Here is a 19,952-nt window from a genome sequence, read left to right as displayed (position 1 = left end):
TCAGCTCCACAAAATGGATGCTGCCACCACAGACACGAGTCTGACCTCCTGCTGCTGGGAGTCCTTCCAGCGAGGAGCGCTCGGACAAAGGGTTTCCTGTCGAGGGCGGTGTTCGCACCGTCCCAGACAGGGTTTGTGTATTCTGGGTAGGTAGGGCTTTTGCGAGAAGGTGACTGCGGAGTGGCACCCCGGTGCTCACTACGCATCTGCCGGTTAGAACCAGTTCCAGGGGCGACAGCCCTGGCCTGGGGAAAGTCCGGCAGGGGAGAGGGGTGTAACTACCCCCCTTCCTGGTCCCACCCTTAGGGCAGGACCTAGTCATGTACCCACCCCTTTCTTTAGGATAAAGGCCGGAGCGGGGACCCTTCCAAATTAGATCATCTTTGAATCAAGAATACTTTCTACGAAAGGACTTCGAGACTCTTCTCAAGATTTCTCCCTTGTGACTAAGGAGTAGTCACCCTGCATCAGCGGGCACCATCTAAGAACTCTGCGGTTTGCTGTAAGTCCTTCCTCAAGGAATCCGACGGCCCAGCTCGACGAGAACCGGCTTCCCTGGCACCTCTGACCTCTACCCACGTCATCAGCACAGCTGTGATCTGTGGGTGCGACGAGACCTCGAGGGACCGGCCATCATCAGAACCTGCACGCTCTTAAACCAGCACAACCATCGAGGTAACCCTCTGGTGAGTGCTCTTGGGTCCGAGAAGCCCCGACCCTGAGCCGCTCCAGCACCGAAGTGCAGTCTCCCAGCATCTCCACGATCTGCGTGGGGCCCTTCTGCTCGCTGCTCAGCCCGTTGTCTGGTCACTAGCCGCTGGCTTGTGCCCTTCCTTGACGACGACCGACAAACAACTCTGCTGGTCTGGTTGCTCCAGACTGGCCCTTGCTTCCATCTTTGCGAGAAGCACCCCGGACCCTCCTGGTCCACTCAAGACGCCATCTTAGGCCCACCACGTGGCCCTGAGATTTGCCAAGGCTTGTTGCCCCATCCTGGGCCCAGCGACGCCGACAGCATCATCCTTCGTGGGACAGCTCGCACCTCCACCGTGGTCGCCGACAACGCCTCCTGGTCCGTGAGACTGCAGAGCCTAGCGTCGCCCACTCACCTAGTCGAGGTGACGGCCAACCGGTGCCTTCCTGGTACCCTCTGACTACTGGCTAGTAGTACGAACTTGGTCCCCTCTGCTTTCAGGTGTCATCGATCTCTGATCCAGGCTTGGATCTCTACGAACTATTCATCACTGGTCACCGGCCAGCAACTCCTTTTCTTCCGGCTCCTGGCTCGTCAGCGAAGACCCCGACGCCTGTAAGACTTGTGCAGCCGCAGCCCTCGTGGCTAGGTAACTCGGCATTTCGGTGCCTGCATAGCCTCTTTACTCTAGGGTCCTGAGTCCCTCGCTTCCGACTTGCCTTATCGGGTCCGCCCGAGACCTTAAACTTTCCGTGTCCTCGGACACTTGTTTTAATTGTGCACTTGAAGTATTTGCTAAAGAGATTTGGTTTGTGCTTAGTACCCTGTCCTCATAAAGAGTACAGGGCTGTTGTGATTCTTAATAAATATACTGTTTATTTTCATAACACTTGTGTGGTGTCCTTTCACTGGGTGTTCAAGGGGTACGTGTTGGTGAACAGCTGGCTTAACGCGCCCTCTCGAGTCTTTAGCCTTAGACTGCTCGTATCCACGCTACTAGGATAGCTGGTCTATAGGTTGACTTACAACCAAACACCATAAGGGTCGTTGGAACGATACATAGCGGTCGCTAGAATAGCGAACGTTGCATATCGGGCCAACTTCTCACATTGGTGAGCAGCGGTTGGGATTTGAGCTTGCTGTTGTTTTACCACACGTATCCTAAGAATATCTTGTTGAAAGATCGCACAAGTACTGTTAGTACATATAACTAAAGCTTAGAATACTCTGAGTTCTACTGAACCAGCTGTTGTAGCTCCTCAGGGCCTAGCACACCTTGGCTACAACTCTTAGCAAGGGAACAGTAGGTAAACACATAGTGTAGGTAGGTGCATCACTTACACCACACTAGAAACAGTATGTCGGACAAAGGAGGAAACTCTGGGTCTCCCCTTGTGTCAGTTGACCCTCCACAGGTCATCCCTTCAGGATATACTGTGCTGAGCTTCAAGGAGTTAAGACAGCTGTGTCACTCCAGGAAGATCAAGCAGGGGTCTAACCCCACAACGTCCTTTCTGATTGGTCTCTTGGAGACTTATGATGCCAGAAGGGCTGAGAAACTTCTTAGCTCTTCTAATCCAGAAGGAGACATGCCCCCCCTCGAGGGAACCAGAGACGATCCTGACCTCATCCACCTCGCAACTGAGAACGAAGATGTAGAGGATGATGAGGATGAGGATCCCTCTGGGGATGAGGCAGATAAGGGACAGGTAGAAGTCGTTAGACTAAGCAGGTCCAACTTAAGCAAACATGATAGTGGTACTGGGGGACCCCCGGCGCTACTGTCAGGTCCGCTTAACATTGGGAATGGACGAGCCCGATCTCTGTCAAGAGACTCTGGCAGATCCCTTCAAACCAATGGCTCTCACAACTCTTCTCAAAGAGGGATGACGTCCCCTCAGAGGAGAGTGTACGAAGCTAAGGAAAGGGCAGCTAATCTGAGGATCGAAAGGGAAGAACTTGCCCTGGCCAAAGAAAGGCTTGCCTTTGCGAGAGAGCAACAGTTAAGTGGGGTAGTCCCCACTGGTGGCAGCAATGTACCTAGCAATAGGGAAAAGAGTTTCGATACGAAACACCTTGGTAAGATAGTGCACCCCTTTAAACAAGGGGACAACATCCACAAATGGATAACTTCTTTGGAGAGGGCCTGCACTGTGCAGGGTGTTCCCCAGAGTCAGTGGGCAGCTATCTTGTGGCTCTCCTTTGAAGGAAAAGGAAGAGACAAGCTCCTCACCACAAGGGTGGAGGACGCCAACAATTACCAAGTCTTGAAGAATACACTCGTTGAAGGGTTCGGCCTAACCACTGAGCAGTACAGGGTGCTGTTCAGGGATACCCAGAAAACGCAGTCTCAAGATTGGTCTGACTTTGTCGATTGTGCCACTAAGGCTTTTGAGGGCTGGTTGCTGGGCAGTAAGGTTACTGATTACAAAGGATTGTATAATTTGATGATGAGAGAACAAATTTTAAACAATTGTCAGAACCAGTTGTTGCATCAGCATCTTGTCGACTCGGATCTGACCTCTCCCCAAGAATTGGGAAAGAAGGCAGACAGATGGGTTCGTACGAGAGTTAAACAGAACCAGGGCCAGAATCAAGGTGGTCAGAAGAAAGCAGACCAGAAGGGTAAAGATTCTAAAGGGGAACAAAATGACCAGAAGTCTTCGACAGGTCCCCAACAACCCAAAGAGGGTGGGGGTCAGGCTCCCCAAAAGAAGAAAGAAGGCCAATCCAAAAGATGGTGCCAGTACTGTAAAAGTAAATCTCACTGGTTTAGTGAGTGCACCAAGAAAGGAGGAGGGCAGACTCCTGCCACTGCAGCCCCTAAGGCACCTGTGCCCCCTAGTACAGTCAGCAGTGGTAGTGCGCCTCCCAAGGGTTTAGTAGGGTTAACCCTGGGTTCTGAGGGGCGTGACAACTTAGTTGGCACACTCACTCAGGCTGTCCTTGTCAGTACAGGGGACGTGGACGTGTCCCCTGACGTAAGCCCCAATACTTTGGGCAAATACCGACAGACGCCTTTCATAAATGGAAAGATGGCTCAGGCCTATAGGGACACTTGTGCCAGCGTCACCATGGTGACGCCTAACTTTGTGGACCCTGGACAGATCATGCCAGGTACAGAATTCCTGGTGACCAATGCAAGCAATGTCACTACCAATCACAGTATGGCAATTGTAGCTTTCTCCTGGGGAGGGGTAACTGGTCAAAAGAAGGTTGTAGTTAGTCCAGACCTCCCAGTGGATTGTTTGTTGGGCAATGATTTGGAGTCATCACAATGGTCAGAAGTGGAGCACCGGACTCACATGGAAATGTTAGGTTTGCCAGCACATGTGTTCGCTGTGACTAGGTCACAGGTCAGGAAGTGCCCCACTGAACAGGTGCTGGATCCTGGAACAACGGACCAGACACCTCCCAAGAAAAAGAGCGGTAGGGTTAAGGCTGCGCCTTCCCCCTTGCCCCAGGTCGTGGATCAAGTCTCAGAGGAGGCTGACCTACAGGAATTGAGGGAAACTGAGCCTAGGGAGTTCGAACTTGATCAAGTTGAATTCTTGGGTTCAGGGGGACCCTCAAGTGAGGACCTGGGGAAGGACCAGTTAGACTGCCCTTCTCTTGAACCCCTCAGACAGCAGGCTGCTGCTGAGGCTGCTGGGAACGCCACAGGTACCCACAAGGTATACTGGGAAGATGGACTCCTGTACACTGAGTCAAGAGACCCCAAGCCTGGCATGACCAGGAGGCTGGTTGTACCCTTGTCTCAGCGTGGTTTCCTACTTACCTTGGCCCACGAGATTCCCTTAGCAGGTCACTTAGGCCAGACGAAAACGTGGGACAGGCTTGTCTCACACTTTCACTGGCCTCACACGAACGAAGATACAAAGGAGTTTTGCCGCTCCTGTGTCACTTGCCAAGCCAGTGGTAAGTCAGGTGGCACGACAAAGGCCCCCCTTATACCAATGCCTGTGGTGGGGGTGCCCTTTGAACGGGTGGGGATCGACATCGTCGGTCCCATGGAACCACCAACAGCATCAGGGCACAAGTTTATACTGGTGGTAGTGGATCATGCCACCAGGTATCCTGAAGCTATTCCCCTTAGGACCACTACAGCACCTGTTGTGGCAAGAGCCCTAGTTGGAGTGTTCTCCAGAGTGGGCTTCCCTAAGGAGGTCGTCTCCGACAGAGGTGCAAACTTCATGTCGAGCTACTTAACTGCTATGTGGAAGGAATGTGGTGTCAACTACAAGTTCACTACACCCTATCATCCACAATGCAATGGGCTTGTTGAGAGATTCAACAGGACCCTTAAAGGGATGATTCATGGACTACCTGAAAAGCTTCGGCGTAGATGGGACGTCCTGATCCCCTGCCTCTTGTTCGCCTACAGAGAAGTCCCACAGAAGGGGGTTGGCTACAGCCCTTTTGAACTTCTGTACGGGCATCCTGTAAGAGAACCCCTGTGTTTGGTGAAGGAAGGATGGGAGAGACCTCTCAAAAAGCCTGCAGCCAACATAGTGGACTATGTGCTTGGCCTCCGCTCGCGGATGGCTGAATACATGGAAAAGGCATCTGAAAACCTTAAGGCCAGCCAAGAACTCCAAAAAGCTTGGCATGACCAAAAGGCTGTCTTGACTGTTTACTAGCCCGGACAGAAGGTGTGGGTGTTGGAGCCAGTGGCCCCAGCAGCACTCAAGGACAAATGGTCCGGGCCCTACACCATCCTGGAGAAAAAGGGAGAGGTCACCTACCTGGTCGACCTGGGAACTCCCCGGAGCCCCCACAGGGTGCTTCATGTCAACAGGCTAAAAGCATATGTCGACAGGAAGGACATGAGTTTGCTCATGGCCCTAGATGAGGGACAGGAAGAAGAGAGTGACCCTCTCCCCGACCTGCTCACTCAGAATCCTGACGATGGATCGGTAGATGGTGTTGTCTTTTGTGGCAGCCTCTCCGAACATCAACAGAGCGACTGTAAACAGGTTCTTCAGTCGTTCAGACATATGTTTTCTCTAACACCCAGTCAGACCGATTGGTGCACCCATGAGGTTGACACTGGTGACAGCTTGCCCGTCAAGAGTAAAATCTACAGGCAGCCTGATCACGTTAGAGACTGCATCAAGAGTGAAGTGCAGAAAATGTTGGAGCTGGGAGTCATCGAACCCTCGGATAGCCCCTGGGCTAGTCCCGTAGTTCTAGTGCCGAAACCTCACACCCAGGGTGGTAAGAGAGAGATGAGGTTTTGCGTAGACTACAGGGGTCTCAATGCAGTCACTAAGACTGACGCCCACCCAATACCAAGGGCAGACGAGCTTATCGATAGATTGGCTTCGGCCAACTACTTAAGTACGTTTGACCTGACAGCTGGGTATTGGCAAATCAGGTTAGCTGAGGACGCCAAGCCTAAAACCGCATTTTCAACCCCTGGTGGGCATTATCAGTTCGTGGTGATGCCCTTTGGTCTGAAAAATGCACCTGCCACCTTCCAAAGGTTGGTGAATCAAGTCCTTACTGGGCTGGATGACTTCTGTGCGGCGTATCTTGACGATATTGCTGTCTTTAGCTCCACCTGGGAGGATCACCTGGTCCACCTGCGGAAGACGTTAGAGGCGCTGCAAGCAGCAGGTCTCACTATCAAGGCCACCAAGTGCCAGATAGGGCAGACACAGGTTGTATACCTGGGCCACCTTGTAGGTGGAGGCCAGGTTCAGCCACTGGAGAGCAAGATACAGTCAATCAGGGACTGGGCTCCTCCAACCACCCAGACTCAGGTTCGAGCTTTCTTGGGCCTGACTGGTTACTATAGGAAGTTTGTCAGGAACTATGGTTCAATTGTGACACCATTAAACGAACTGACAAGTAAGAAAATGCCAAAGAAGGTTCAGTGGACAGCGAGCTGTCAAAAAGCATTCGATGACCTAAAGCAGGCCATGTGCACGGCGCCTATCCTCAAGAGTCCGGACTACTCCAAACCATTCATTGTCCAAACAGATGCTTCTGAGTTGGGTGTGGGAGCTGTTCTTTCTCAACTGAATTTTGATGGTCAAGACCAGCCCATTGCTTTTATAAGCAGAAGGCTGACCCCTAGAGAGAAGAATTGGTCAGCTATCGAGAGGGAGGCCTTTGCTGTGGTTTGGGCCCTGAAGAAGCTGAGGCCATACTTGTTTGGCACTCACTTCAAGATTCAGACCGACCATAAGCCTCTCTTGTGGCTAAATCAGATGAAGGGTGAAAACCCCAAACTGCTTAGGTGGTCCATTTCCCTACAGGGGATGGACTTTACAGTGGAACATAGACCTGGTACTGATCATGGCAATGCCGATGGGCTCTCCAGATATTTCCACTTAGAACAAGAAGACTCACCTGGTCAAGGTTAGCTTATTGTTCCGACGTTTGGGGGGGGGGTCATGTAGGAGAGTAGGGTCTGCAATCCTATGATCACCCAGATTTTTTGCTTTTGTTTCACTGGTTTACGACTTTCTCTGGCTGTGGGCCTGCTAATCAGACCCACAGCCTGGCTGTTCTCTTTCTAAATTACGATATGTACCCTAGGTGCATTTACCAATTGGTACTGGGCCACCTTATCAGACCCCGTAACGCAGGGCATAGGTGTACCCAGGGCCGCCAGGGGCTGCAGCATGTATTATGCCACCCCTGGCTGGCCTCCTAAATTTGACACAACTGGCTGCACGACAGCTGGGGCGAAGTCGTGTAATCACCCTTCGCTTTAGGTATAGTAGTTCTATATCTAACCATACAATGGACACCCGAGTCCCTATCAGTCACTCCTATGGCAGGCCTTAACAATCCTGAAGGCAGAGTGCGTGGGCTCGTGTGAGCTAGGTTCAGGCCCGAGCCGAGCCCGGTTGCAGCTTGCGGAATCAAGACCCAATGGCTGTTCCATGATAACGCGTACCACATCGGTAACTTCGGTGTCGCGTTATCAAGGCATGTCGAGTAAGGTGTCATACGAATCGGGGTGCTGCCCTCTCACCAATTCTGGCGATGAGGTTAGCATTCCACCCTTCTAGAGGGACACGACATGTACGTAACTGTGAACCCCGGTTAAAGTTAACTAAAGCCTCAGCTCCACAAAATGGATGCTGCCACCATAGACACGAGTCTGACCTCCTGCTGCTGGGAGTCCTTCCAGTGAGGAGCGCTCGGACAAAGGGTTTCCTGACGAGGGCGGTGTTCGCACCGTCCCAGACAGGGTTTGTGTATTCTGGGTAGGTAGGGCTTTTGCGAGAAGGTGACTGCGGAGTGGCACCCCGGTGCTCACTACGCATCTGCCGGTTAGAACCAGTTCCAGGGGCGACAGCCCTGGCCTGGGGAAAGTCCGGCAGGGGAGAGGGGTGTAACTACCCCCCTTCCTGGTCCCAACCTTAGGGCAGGACCTAGTCATGTACCCACCCCTTTCTTTAGGATAAAGGCCGGAGCGGGGACCCTTCCAAATTAGATCATCTTTGAATCAAGAATACTTTCTACGAAAGGACTTCGAGACTCTTCTCAAGATTTCTCCCTTGTGACTAAGGAGTAGTCACCCTGCATCAGCGGGCACCATCTAAGAACTCTGCGGTTTGCTGTAAGTCCTTCCTCAAGGAATCCGACGGCCCAGCTCGACGAGAACCGGCTTCCCTGGCACCTCTGACCTCTACCCACGTCATCAGCACAGCTGTGATCTGTGGGTGCGACGAGACCTCGAGGGACCGGCCATCATCAGAACCTGCACGCTCTTAAACCAGCACAACCATCGAGGTAACCCTCTGGTGAGTGCTCTGGGGTCCGAGAAGCCCCGACCCTGAGCCGCTCCAGCACCGAAGTGCAGTCTCCCAGCATCTCCACGACCTGCGTGGGGCCCTTCTGCTCGCTGCTCAGCCCGTTGTCTGGTCACTAGCCGCTGGCTTGTGCCCTTCCTTGACAACGACCGACAAACAACTCTGCTGGTCTGGTTGCTCCAGACTGGCCCTTGCTTCCATCTTTGCGAGAAGCACCCCGGACCCTCCTGGTCCACTCAAGACGCCATCTTAGGCCCACCACGTGGCCCTGAGATTTGCCAGGCTTGTTGCCCCATCCTGGGCCCAGCGACGCCGACAGCATCATCCTTCGTGGGACAGCTCGCACCTCCACCGTGGTCGCCGACAACGCCTCCTGGTCCGTGAGACTGCAGAGCCTAGCGTCGCCCACTCACCTAGTCGAGGTGACGGCCAACCGGTGCCTTCCTGGTACCCTCTGACTACTGGCTAGTAGTACGAACTTGGTCCCCTCTGCTTTCAGGTGTCATCGATCTCTGATCCAGGCTTGGATCTCTACGAACTATTCATCACTGGTCGCCGGCCAGCAACTCCTTTTCTTCCGGCTCCTGGCTCGTCAGCGAAGACCCCGACGCCTGTAAGACTTGTGCAGCCGCAGCCCTCGTGGCTAGGTAACTCGGCATTTCGGTGCCTGCATAGCCTCTTTACTCTAGGGTCCTGAGTCCCTCGCTTCCGACTTGCCTTATCGGGTCCGCCCGAGACCTTAAACTTTCCGTGTCCTCGGACACTTGTTTTAATTGTGCACTTGAAGTATTTGCTGAAGAGATTTGGTTTGTGCTTAGTACCCTGTCCTCATAAAGAGTACAGGGCTGTTGTGATTCTTAATAAATATACTGTTTATTTTCATAACACTTGTGTGGTGTCCTTTCACTGGGTGTTCAAGGGGTACGTGTTGGTGAACAGCTGGCTTAACGCGCCCTCTCGAGTCTTTAGCCTTAGACTGCTCGTATCCACGCTACTAGGATAGCTGGTCTATAGGTTGACTTACAACCAAACACCATAAGGGTCGTTGGAACGATACATAGCGGTCGCTAGAATAGCGAACGTTGCATATCGGGCCAACTTCTCACAATTCCCACGTACATATACACATACACACATACACACGCTTACACATGCATGCATACATACATACATACACACACACACACACACACACACATAGGCCCACCTCATTGTTCGTCACTAGTCAAAGATACAAACCAGTAACACAATCACCCACCTATGAAATTACTTACTTGTGTTTCAGCAGTTCTTGCCCGTTTTAGAGTCAGTTTGCAACTTGTATCGCCCCATGCCCCAAACATGCCTTGATATAAGCTTCAGCACTACTTGGGCTCCTGCTCACTAAGATAAGGGTACTGGTCCCTCACTCTAACATGTGTGAATCCTAGTAAAAAACCGAGTTTGAAAGTTTAAATCCTAGTAAATGATAAATACAGAGAGAATTGCTAAAACAAACTTCTCCTCCATAAAGTAGTGGCCCCTATAGCCGGGCCGACGACGGCTGAAATGCCAGAAACCGGTCCCCGGAAGCTTGTCTCCTTTCCGGTGAAGAATTGGCTTGGTAGGTTGGTATGCCCTGTTCCCATGAGGCACTGGGTCAGACTAATTTGCATATAGCCAGGTTCTGAACTGGGGTGATGCAGTGAGCTAAATAACGGTGATGGATCAAGCCCTGATCTTTTGACTGGGTAAGAGTGGTCTGCTTAATTCAGACACTCTGTTCATCACCACCCCCTTTCGGAAACGTTTTTGGCCACTACAGGTGTGGCAGGGTATACTCAGACATGAGTCCCTTGCTCACTGCACCAGCAGGATTCAAGCAAGCCGGGCCGACGACGGCTGAAATGCCAGAAACCGGTCCCCGGAAGCTTGTCTCCTTTCCGGTGAAGAATTGGCTTGGTAGGTTGGTCTGCCCTGTTCCCATGAGGCACTGGGTCAGACTAATTTGCATATAGACAGGTTCTGAACTGGGGTGATGCAGTGAGCTAAATAACGGTGATGGATCAAGCCCTGATCTTTTGACTGGGTAAGAGTGGTCTGCTTAATTCAGACACTCTGTTCATCCCCACCCCCTTTCTGAAACGTTTTTGGCCACTACAGGTGTGGCAGGGTATACTCAGACATGAGTCCCTTGCTCACTGCACCACCAGGATTCAAGCAAGCTGGGCCGACGACGGCTGAAATGCCAGAAACCGGTTTCCGGAAGCTTGTCTCCTTTCCGGTGAAGAATTGGCTTGGTAGGTTGGTATGCCCTGTTCCCATGAGACACTGGGTCAGACTAATTTGCATATAGCCAGGTTCTGAACTGGGGTGATGCAGTGAGCTAAATAACGGTGATGGATCAAGCCCTGATCTTTTGACTGGGTAAGAGTGGTCTGCTTAATTCAGACACTCTGTTCATCACCACCCCCTTTTGGAAACGTTTTTGGCCACTACAGGTGTGGCAGGGTATACTCAGACATGAGTCCCTTGCTCACTGAACCACCAGGATTCAAGCAAGCTGGGCCGATGACGGCTGAAATGCCAGAAACCGGTCCCCGGAAGCTTGTCTCCTTTCCGGTGAAGAATTGGCTTGGTAGGTTGGTCTGCCCTGTTCCCATGAGGCACTGGGTCAGACTAATTTGCATATAGCCAGGTTCTGAACTGGGGTGATGCAGTGAGCTAAATAACGGTGATGGATCAAGCCCTGATCTTTTGACTGGGTAAGAGTGGTCTGCTTAATTCAGACACTCTGTTCATCACCACCCCCGTTCTGAAACGTTTTTGGCCACTACAGGTGTGGCAGGGTATACTCAGACATGAGTCCCTTGCTCACTGCACCACCAGGATTCAAGCAAGCCGGGCCGACAACGGCTGAAATGCCAGAAACCGGTCCCCAGAAGCTTGTCTCCTTTCCGGTGAAGAATTGGCTTGGTAGGTTGGTCTGCCCTGTTCCCATGAGGCACTGGGTCAGACTAATTTGCATATAGCCAGGTTCTGAACTGGGGTGATGCAGTGAGCTAAATAACGGTGATGGATCAAGCCCTGATCTTTTGACTGGGTAAGAGTGGTCTGCTTAATTCAGACACTCTGTTCATCACCACCCCCTTTCTGAAACGTTTTTGGCCACTACAGGTGTGGCAGGGTATACTCAGACATGAGTCCCTTGCTCACTGCACCACCAGGATTCAAGCAAGCCGGGCCGACGACGGCTGAAATGCCAGAAACCGGTCCCCGGAAGCTTGTCTCCTTTCCGGTGAAGAATTGGCTTGGTAGGTTGGTCTGCCCTGTTCCCATGAGGCACTGGGTCAGACTAATTTGCATATAGCCAGGTTCTGAACTGGGGTGATGCAGTGAGCTAAATAACGGTGATGGATCAAGCCCTGATTTTTTGACTGGGTAAGAGTGGTCTACTTAATTCAGACACTCTGTTCATCACCACCCCCTTTTGGAAACGTTTTTGGCCACTACAGGTGTGGCAGGGTATACTCAGACATGAGTCCCTTGCTCACTGAACCACCAGGATTCAAGCAAGCTGGGCCGATGACGGCTGAAATGCCAGAAACCGGTCCCCGGAAGCTTGTCTCCTTTCCGGTGAAGAATTGGCTTGGTAGGTTGGTCTGCCCTGTTCCCATGAGGCACTGGGTCAGACTAATTTGCATATAGCCAGGTTCTGAACTGGGGTGATGCAGTGAGCTAAATAACGGTGATGGATCAAGCCCTGATCTTTTGACTGGGTAAGAGTGGTCTGCTTAATTCAGACACTCTGTTCATCACCACCCCCGTTCTGAAACGTTTTTGGCCACTACAGGTGTGGCAGGGTATACTCAGACATGAGTCCCTTGCTCACTGCACCACCAGGATTCAAGCAAGCCGGGCCGACAACGGCTGAAATGCCAGAAACCGGTCCCCAGAAGCTTGTCTCCTTTCCGGTGAAGAATTGGCTTGGTAGGTTGGTCTGCCCTGTTCCCATGAGGCACTGGGTCAGACTAATTTGCATATAGCCAGGTTCTGAACTGGGGTGATGCAGTGAGCTAAATAACGGTGATGGATCAAGCCCTGATCTTTTGACTGGGTAAGAGTGGTCTGCTTAATTCAGACACTCTGTTCATCACCACCCCCTTTCTGAAACGTTTTTGGCCACTACAGGTGTGGCAGGGTATACTCAGACATGAGTCCCTTGCTCACTGCACCACCAGGATTCAAGCAAGCCGGGCCGACGACGGCTGAAATGCCAGAAACCGGTCCCCGGAAGCTTGTCTCCTTTCCGGTGAAGAATTGGCTTGGTAGGTTGGTCTGCCCTGTTCCCATGAGGCACTGGGTCAGACTAATTTGCATATAGCCAGGTTCTGAACTGGGGTGATGCAGTGAGCTAAATAACGGTGATGGATCAAGCCCTGATTTTTTGACTGGGTAAGAGTGGTCTACTTAATTCAGACACTCTGTTCATCACCACCCCCTTTCTGAAATGTTTTTGGCCACTACAGGTGTGGCAGGGTATACTCAGACATGAGTCCCTTGCTCACTGCACCACCAGGATTCAAGCAAGCCGGGCCGACGACGGCTGAAATGCCAGAAACGGGTCCCCGGAAGCTTGTCTCCTTTCCGGTGAAGAATTGGCTTGGTAGGTTGGTCTGCCCTGTTCCCATGAGGCACTGGGTCAGACTAATTTGCATATAGCCAGGTTCTGAACTGGGGTAATGCAGTGAGCTAAATAACGGTGATGGATCAAGCCCTGATCTTTTGACTGGGTAAGAGTGGTCTGCTTAATTCAGACACTCTGTTCATCACCACCCCCTTTCTGAAACGTTTTTGGCCACTACAGGTGTGGCAGGGTATACTCAGACATGAGTCCCTTGCTCACTGCACCACCAGGATTCAAGCAAGCCGGGCCGACGACGGCTGAAATGCCAGAAACCGGTCCCCGGAAGCTTGTCTCCTTTCCGGTGAAGAATCGGCTTGGTAGGTTGGTATGCCCTGTTCCCATGAGGCACTGGGTCAGACTAATTTGCATATAGCCAGGTTCTGAACTGGGGTGATGCAGTGAGCTAAATAACGGTGATGGATCAAGCCCTGATCTTTTGACTGGGTAAGAGTGGTCTGCTTAATTCAGACACTCTGTTCATCACCACCCCCTTTCTGAAACCCTATAGAAAGAACGACTTCCATCTCTGCTTCTCGCTACTGCTAACTGCCAGCACGTAAATGTATCTGTTTGTGGAAGGCTGCATTAGACATCCCTGTTAACCAGGGCAATCCTATGTGTAACTTTCAACTACCAGTAACCAGATTGTAGACGGGTAGAATGATAAGTACAACAAGACCAGGAGTGAAGTGGTTGAGACATGTGCTGCAATGTCCAGCTGCCAAAGATAGCAGGGGCTGGACAGCAAGTGGGGGCAGGATAATTACATTATTTGCTGCTGGGAGATGTAGCTGCCTGTTGTATATTTATACTTACTTCAATATGGCTACTTTGTGTCTGTAGTCCTTTCTTAGTGTTCCTATCTTACCAATCTCCCATAGTACCTAAGAGTGTTCTATCTGGTATGTGAAGTGTCCAGCCTTGGCAGTTGAAGGTCTGGTCAGCTGTGAAGTTTACTGCTCTGCTGTACTAACTTAATAAATCTATCTTAATAACTTGAAGAGGAGTCCTGCTGCCTACCTAATCTACTTACAACACTGCCCTGTTCATAGGCATGGTCCATACCCTTTCAGTCTGCAACTACCAGAAGCATTTCTAGCACAATGGTGGCCATCACTGACATAATGTTGATCATTCTTGGCATACTTCATACTATTCAAATGTTTGAGGGCATTACGGTAGGTAAACCTGCAAAATGCACTGAGATGGTTATTGCTGACAATCCTGCATGCAAAGCGCTCGAATGTAATTTGATGTATTAAATCTTCTACCCATGATATGTTAGTAATTCAGCATACATTTCATGGTTCCGATTTAACTGCAGCATTGCAGAACATGTTAAAAACTCCTCCTGTTGCCTGAGGTGGTGAGGGTGAGAAGAGCAAGAAATCCAAATTTAAATGGCTCCCTTGGACATTTGTAATGTATGTTTATAAGTATGAAGTGTAAGTATAAAGTGCTGCTGTCACTCCCGAAGGAGCATCCTGGCGCTTTTCGGAAGTACAGATAAGCGTCAGAGCAGGCATGATACGGCATTTCCAAGCTTCTCCTAAATCATGTAGTGTAATTTCTACTTTTCTGTCAGAGCCATGATTGCTTTACCATTGACCATTTCCCCTTCCATCTACTGTCCTAACCACATTGTCTGGGCCTCACATCTCTTTCCCTGTGTCAGACACCCACAAGGGGTCACTCCGTCTAGTGAGTATTTTGGTCAAGATGGCTACCAACAATATCCTTGCTCATTCCAGCCAAAACATCCTCTCCCTTCTCATGTTGCCTTTTTCCCAAACCATTACCCCTCATGCTTTTAGGAAATGGCAAGTTTGGGGTGGTATAAAGGGCTAAACAAAAATCCATCACACCTATATGCAGGTGAAGTACATGACAGAGGCTGCTTGTTTTACTGAAACAAGAACGACATTTGCCTACAAAGGGCAAGAAAGGGAGGAATAACAAATAAAATCAACTCACAAAAAATATGATTTAGCAAAGTTAAACATACTTTATCAAGGACTGTGGATTACTAGGCTCTTGGGTGCAATAATTAACATTTATCCAGTTGTAAGATACGGTAGTCAAACATCAGAAGAGAACAAGTGAAGTGCTTTAGAGTATTAGCAAAGGGAGAATGCCTGATTTTGTCACAAGGTGCATTCCAGATAGAAAATAATACATCTATCAAAATGCCAATAGGGAAGGAAGTATTCACTGGGTCTGGGGGGGTGAATGGACATGTGTGGGGATAAAGCAGGTGAATTATAGGGGGCTGGGCTAGTCTTAGTTCTCGGACTGCAAGGGGGAAAATAAGGAGAACGAAGCCGGGGTAAGAGGACAGAAGAAAATATGAAACTAAAGGGCAACAGAAGTATAACAGAAGAGAGCTGACAAAGATGAAAATCAAGACTCTAAAAGAAGCAGAATTATTGGAACAGTGGGAGATATTAGGACATGAGATGGACAGCTCCCCTTCAAGGAAGATGCATCTGCTTTCTTGATCTAGCTGAAATGACAGGAATACTTGTTTCTGTACACACAACACAATAGAGGATTAAATATCATACAGTAAAACGAGGTAAGTAAATTGTCCCCATAGAGAGTCCTCTCTGAATATTCCCTTTCTCAATACAAATAATAAGCATGGACCTATAGATTATGAACAGTAATGCAGCAGCTTTTCTAAAGAAATCCACAATACATTCATTTATCTGGTTTCCCATTACGGTACAGTATCCATATCACTGGATCAATAGACTTTTACATTGTTAATGATATGCACATAAAATAAACCTACTGTTTCTGTTGTAATCCCTGGAAAGATGCGCAGCAATCCAACGTTTCGGTTCATGTCAGTCTGCACACTAAATTTCTTTAGTGTGTTGGGCTTCCACACATTTTCCCAATTAACTATAAAACACAGGAAAACATATTTAGCAGTGACCACCCACTCCATGTCCACGTGGTAAATTAAAAGTGGAACGTAGACCTCGGAGTAGAACCACATTATTGGCATCATGTGTGTATATCAAAATCATTAATATTCACAAAAACCAGGGATGATGCAGAACAATGAATACAAAATAACCAATTGGAATCCTTGTCCTTGTTAACAATAGGAAATGTTACATACCTGCGGCCTACTGTTTGCAGCTTGTCGTGTTTAAGATTGAAGTTGTATCCTGCCATCTAGTGCTGGGTTCAAACTATTACAAATGGTTTTGGTTTTTGAGAATGACTCGTGATTATGTAGCTGAAGCTCACAATGCATTAGCACACAGCCTCAAGGTTTTGGACAGCTGGGCCCAAAGATAAAGCTGGCCAGCTGTTCCTGCAAGAAACGCCACAGTGCAGGCTATACGTCAGGTGGATATTACTTCTCTGAAATAAGGCACTCACTATCTGATACCAATTTGCTGCTCGATATTACATTTATTACACCACACTTTAGGATTCTGCATCTGTATTTTAACTAATATACCACATTTTAGGATTGTGCATACACACCAGGGGGACCAGAACCGTGACAATGTGGAGAAAGATATATTTTCCATACAATTTGCCATTTGGATATTCAGGGTTCTCTAAAATATCGGAGTTCCATGTCATCTATAAAACAAGTCCACATCTGCCGGGTGATTCAAATGCTGGCATGTCACTTCTACAATGATACCAGTGCTGCGCTGGACATAGTTTCCTTCATGCAACGTCACAATCAGAAAAAAGCACTCTAAAAAAAATAAATAATTTGCAAGAGTAGGAGCTCAAGAATATACAAATAAAAATAAAAGGAGCAGAAAACTGAAGATCAAATTAAGAAAGTTCCTTGTATAACGTATCAGTGGTACCAAGGGCCTTGTGACCAGAAAGGGTCTCTAAGAGCTGCAGCGTGTATTATGCCCTCCTAAGAGACCCCTCAAACACATGCCACAGCAGCCTGTGTGTATTGGTGCAGATAAAAGTGAAGAGTCGACCTGGCATACATCCCTGTGTTGCACGCCAATCAGCAATGTAAGAGGAATAGGTAAATAACCTCTACAGCAGGTCTTACAGCCCTAAGGCAGGGCCCATTATAACTCATGGGAGGGCATAACTACATAAGCAGATATGCCCCAATTGTGTCCAAGTCCATTATTAGACATTATAAGTGGGGGGCGTGGCTTGGCGCCCGGCGAGGACGGCAGCGCGGATGTAGGCGCTCCCGGTCGCCAGGGGATTTCGCCGCTTTTCCTGGCACACCTGACCCTGCAACGCTCGTTCCTCACTACCGGAGACTGCAGTGACAGCGGGGCTCTTGTCGGCGATCCTTCCCAGGCGGCGGTATGGCCGTTTTTCACGTTTACATCGCGGACGCGGCTGACTGAGAGTCGCGTCCGCCATTTTGTGTGTTCTTAGCGCGGACTGCGGCGCTCCTGACCCACAACAATGCGCATTCACCACGGAGCCCCACACAGCGCCAATTTCTCATGGTGAGGTGCTTTTTGCTTGACTATTTCACCGCTGCCTGTGAATGCTGCGTGCTGCCTCTGAATGATTTTTGGCAGGTTTGGTTTGCGCTTTTTATCTCTGTGGCGGCCATTTTGAGCAAATGCTCTCTCATCTCCTCAGCCACCCTGCAAAAGCATTCAGACTAATTCCACTATACGTCAACTGCGTTGCTTTCTCTCTTGGCCACATATCCAACGCTATTTACAATTTGGAGCAGTGCTGAGCACGGTTTTTTGTGCATTCTCCTTCATTTGCTCCCCTTATACTCATGTGGTCTTCTTTTTGACGAACCCTTTTTGCTCCACAGGCTGTCATTTCTCTACACTTTGTCCCCATGATGGCTCTCTGCTCTCGCAATTTATGTTCTACCTTCTTCAATTAGAGACTTGATTACTGGTCCATCCATTTTCCTCACTTCATGGTATACCTGCACCTTGCGCAGTTTTTCAGTTAAAAGCCTCGACGCATACTCTTCACTGCCTCTGGACTAGTAGTGTTCCTTATTGTTCTTCGTCTTTATGGAAAAGAAGGCATTCTCTCGCACCTCCAAACCTCCACGCCGCATCTTCATTAAAAATTCCAAAGTCTTTTCTGCACTGGCGCACCTCGAGGCCTCTCAAGGAATCATCACTCAAATGTCGCAGTCTAACACGGAGAAGCCCATCCAGCCTCCAGGGAAGGTCACGTCGAAACGTCCTAAAAAAGATCCTCCATCGCCAACGGGGTCCACATCAGCTGTTTCCATGGAGCTGTTATTGGAAGAAATACGCGCCCTCAGACCCTTCATGAAAGAAACTAACTCTAAGTTGCAGGTTCTTACTGACAACTGGTCTCAGATGGATGCCAGAGTGACTACAGTAGAAAATTCCCTAACAGCTCTACAGGAGTCATCCTCTAAAGTAACACACATGCAATCTCAAATCTCTTCTCTTCAAAGGCAGGTTGAAGATTTGGAAAATCGTAACAGGCGCAACAATCTTCGTCTCTACGGCCTTGCGGAGAATTGCGAGGGGACTGATCCCATTGCCTTCTTCAAATCATTTCTGCCCAAGCTCCTTCATCTACCTGAAGATACCACGCTTAACATCCAGCGTGCACATCGGTTGGGTCGCCTCCCTTCTACTTCCTCTCCTTCTTCACGGCCAAGAGGTGTCATCATGTACTTTTTAGAATACACTGACCTCCTCAAAGTTATATCAGCGGCCCGTGCCTCCCCTCGATTGCAATGGTCAGGCTCCAACCTTTTCTTCGCACAGGATTATGCAAGAGCTACAGCTACTCGACGCAAGGCCTTCTTGGACATGCGACCGGAGCTCCGCGCCATTGGAGCCAGATACGGTCTTTTCCATCCATGCCTATTCCGAGTAACCTACAACAACAAAACTACGACATATGAAGATCCTGTTCGCCTACGAAGCTTTTTGAATGCAACTCAAGCCTCTGATATGGACTTCTCTAGCTCCTCGTCAGCTTTCCCGCCATGATTTCTGCGTGTTACAGCGTTGAAATTTCAGTTAATCTGCATGCTTGTCGTGCTTAGTTGAATGTATTTTTGCTTGTTCTTGTTATGTTTTCAGGCGGCTCCTGTTCTCATGTTCTCCTATTCTCCCCCTTATTCCCTTCGTTTTCCTTCTCTCCCTGTTCGTTAATTACTATTGTTCACTGCCGCTTATTTGCGTACCTTTTTGCTACTCATTATTGTCTTGTTTTCACCCTCTCCCATTCGTCTCACTCATTATTATCTTTCTTCCCTTCTCCTTGCAGGTTTTACAATATGTTTGGCGTCATTCCCCTGACCTGTTGGTTTGTTTGCATCGGACGCTTGCTTCCTTTGCCTGGCGCTCCCCCCTCATTCATCTCCTTGCGTACCCTTCCCCTGGTGATCAACCCTCCCCATCTCTACCCTTCGTAAGTATGTTTTCCCTTTCCCCCCAGTTGTTCACTTTCCTCCCTGTATCTTTTTTGCTTTTATGTCCCCCAATTTTCTTTATTTCACAGGTGTCTCTTTTTCTTGTTCTTCGAATACTCTTCTATGTTGTCTTCTATCTACTATTCTGACTATCTCTTGGTCTACCTCATCCCCTCCTCTACACAACTCGCTCCTACTTTTCTTCTCCTCACCCTATTTCTTCTTCCCTCATTCTTTTACTCTTTATTATACTCCACTGCTTTTTATCGAATCTCTTATTCTTCCGGGCTTCTTAATTCTTTTGCTCTCCTTTACACCCTCTTCTCTCTCTTTAGTTTTCATCTTTTTTTTCGATATGATGTGTCTCTGGACTATCTTCTCATTTTTTCCGCATCAGTTACTTGTTTCTTCTGTTTTACAGATGTA

General features: G+C 49.3%; 1 protein-coding gene across 4 annotated transcripts in view; it reads right to left on the bottom strand.

Moving 5' to 3' along the window:
- The window catches only part of LOC147690253 (60 kDa lysophospholipase-like), a 520,410-nt gene that overhangs the window by 225,436 nt on the left and 275,022 nt on the right, over window positions 1-19,952 (bottom strand). For all 4 annotated transcript variants that reach the window (XM_086937888.1, XM_086937890.1, XM_086937887.1 and 1 more), the window contains one exon: window positions 15,927-16,039. In XM_086937888.1, coding sequence (XP_086794014.1) covers window positions 15,927-16,039 — 113 coding nt within the window. The remainder of the gene's footprint in view (window positions 1-15,926; window positions 16,040-19,952) is intronic.

The sequence above is a fragment of the Lissotriton vulgaris genome, chromosome 9, assembly GCF_964263255.1.
Source record: "Lissotriton vulgaris chromosome 9, aLisVul1.2, whole genome shotgun sequence".
NCBI classification, from domain to species: Eukaryota; Metazoa; Chordata; class Amphibia; order Caudata; family Salamandridae; genus Lissotriton; species Lissotriton vulgaris.
Note: the sequence above shows the minus strand (reverse complement) of the source record. Positions and strands in the feature narration are given on the sequence as shown.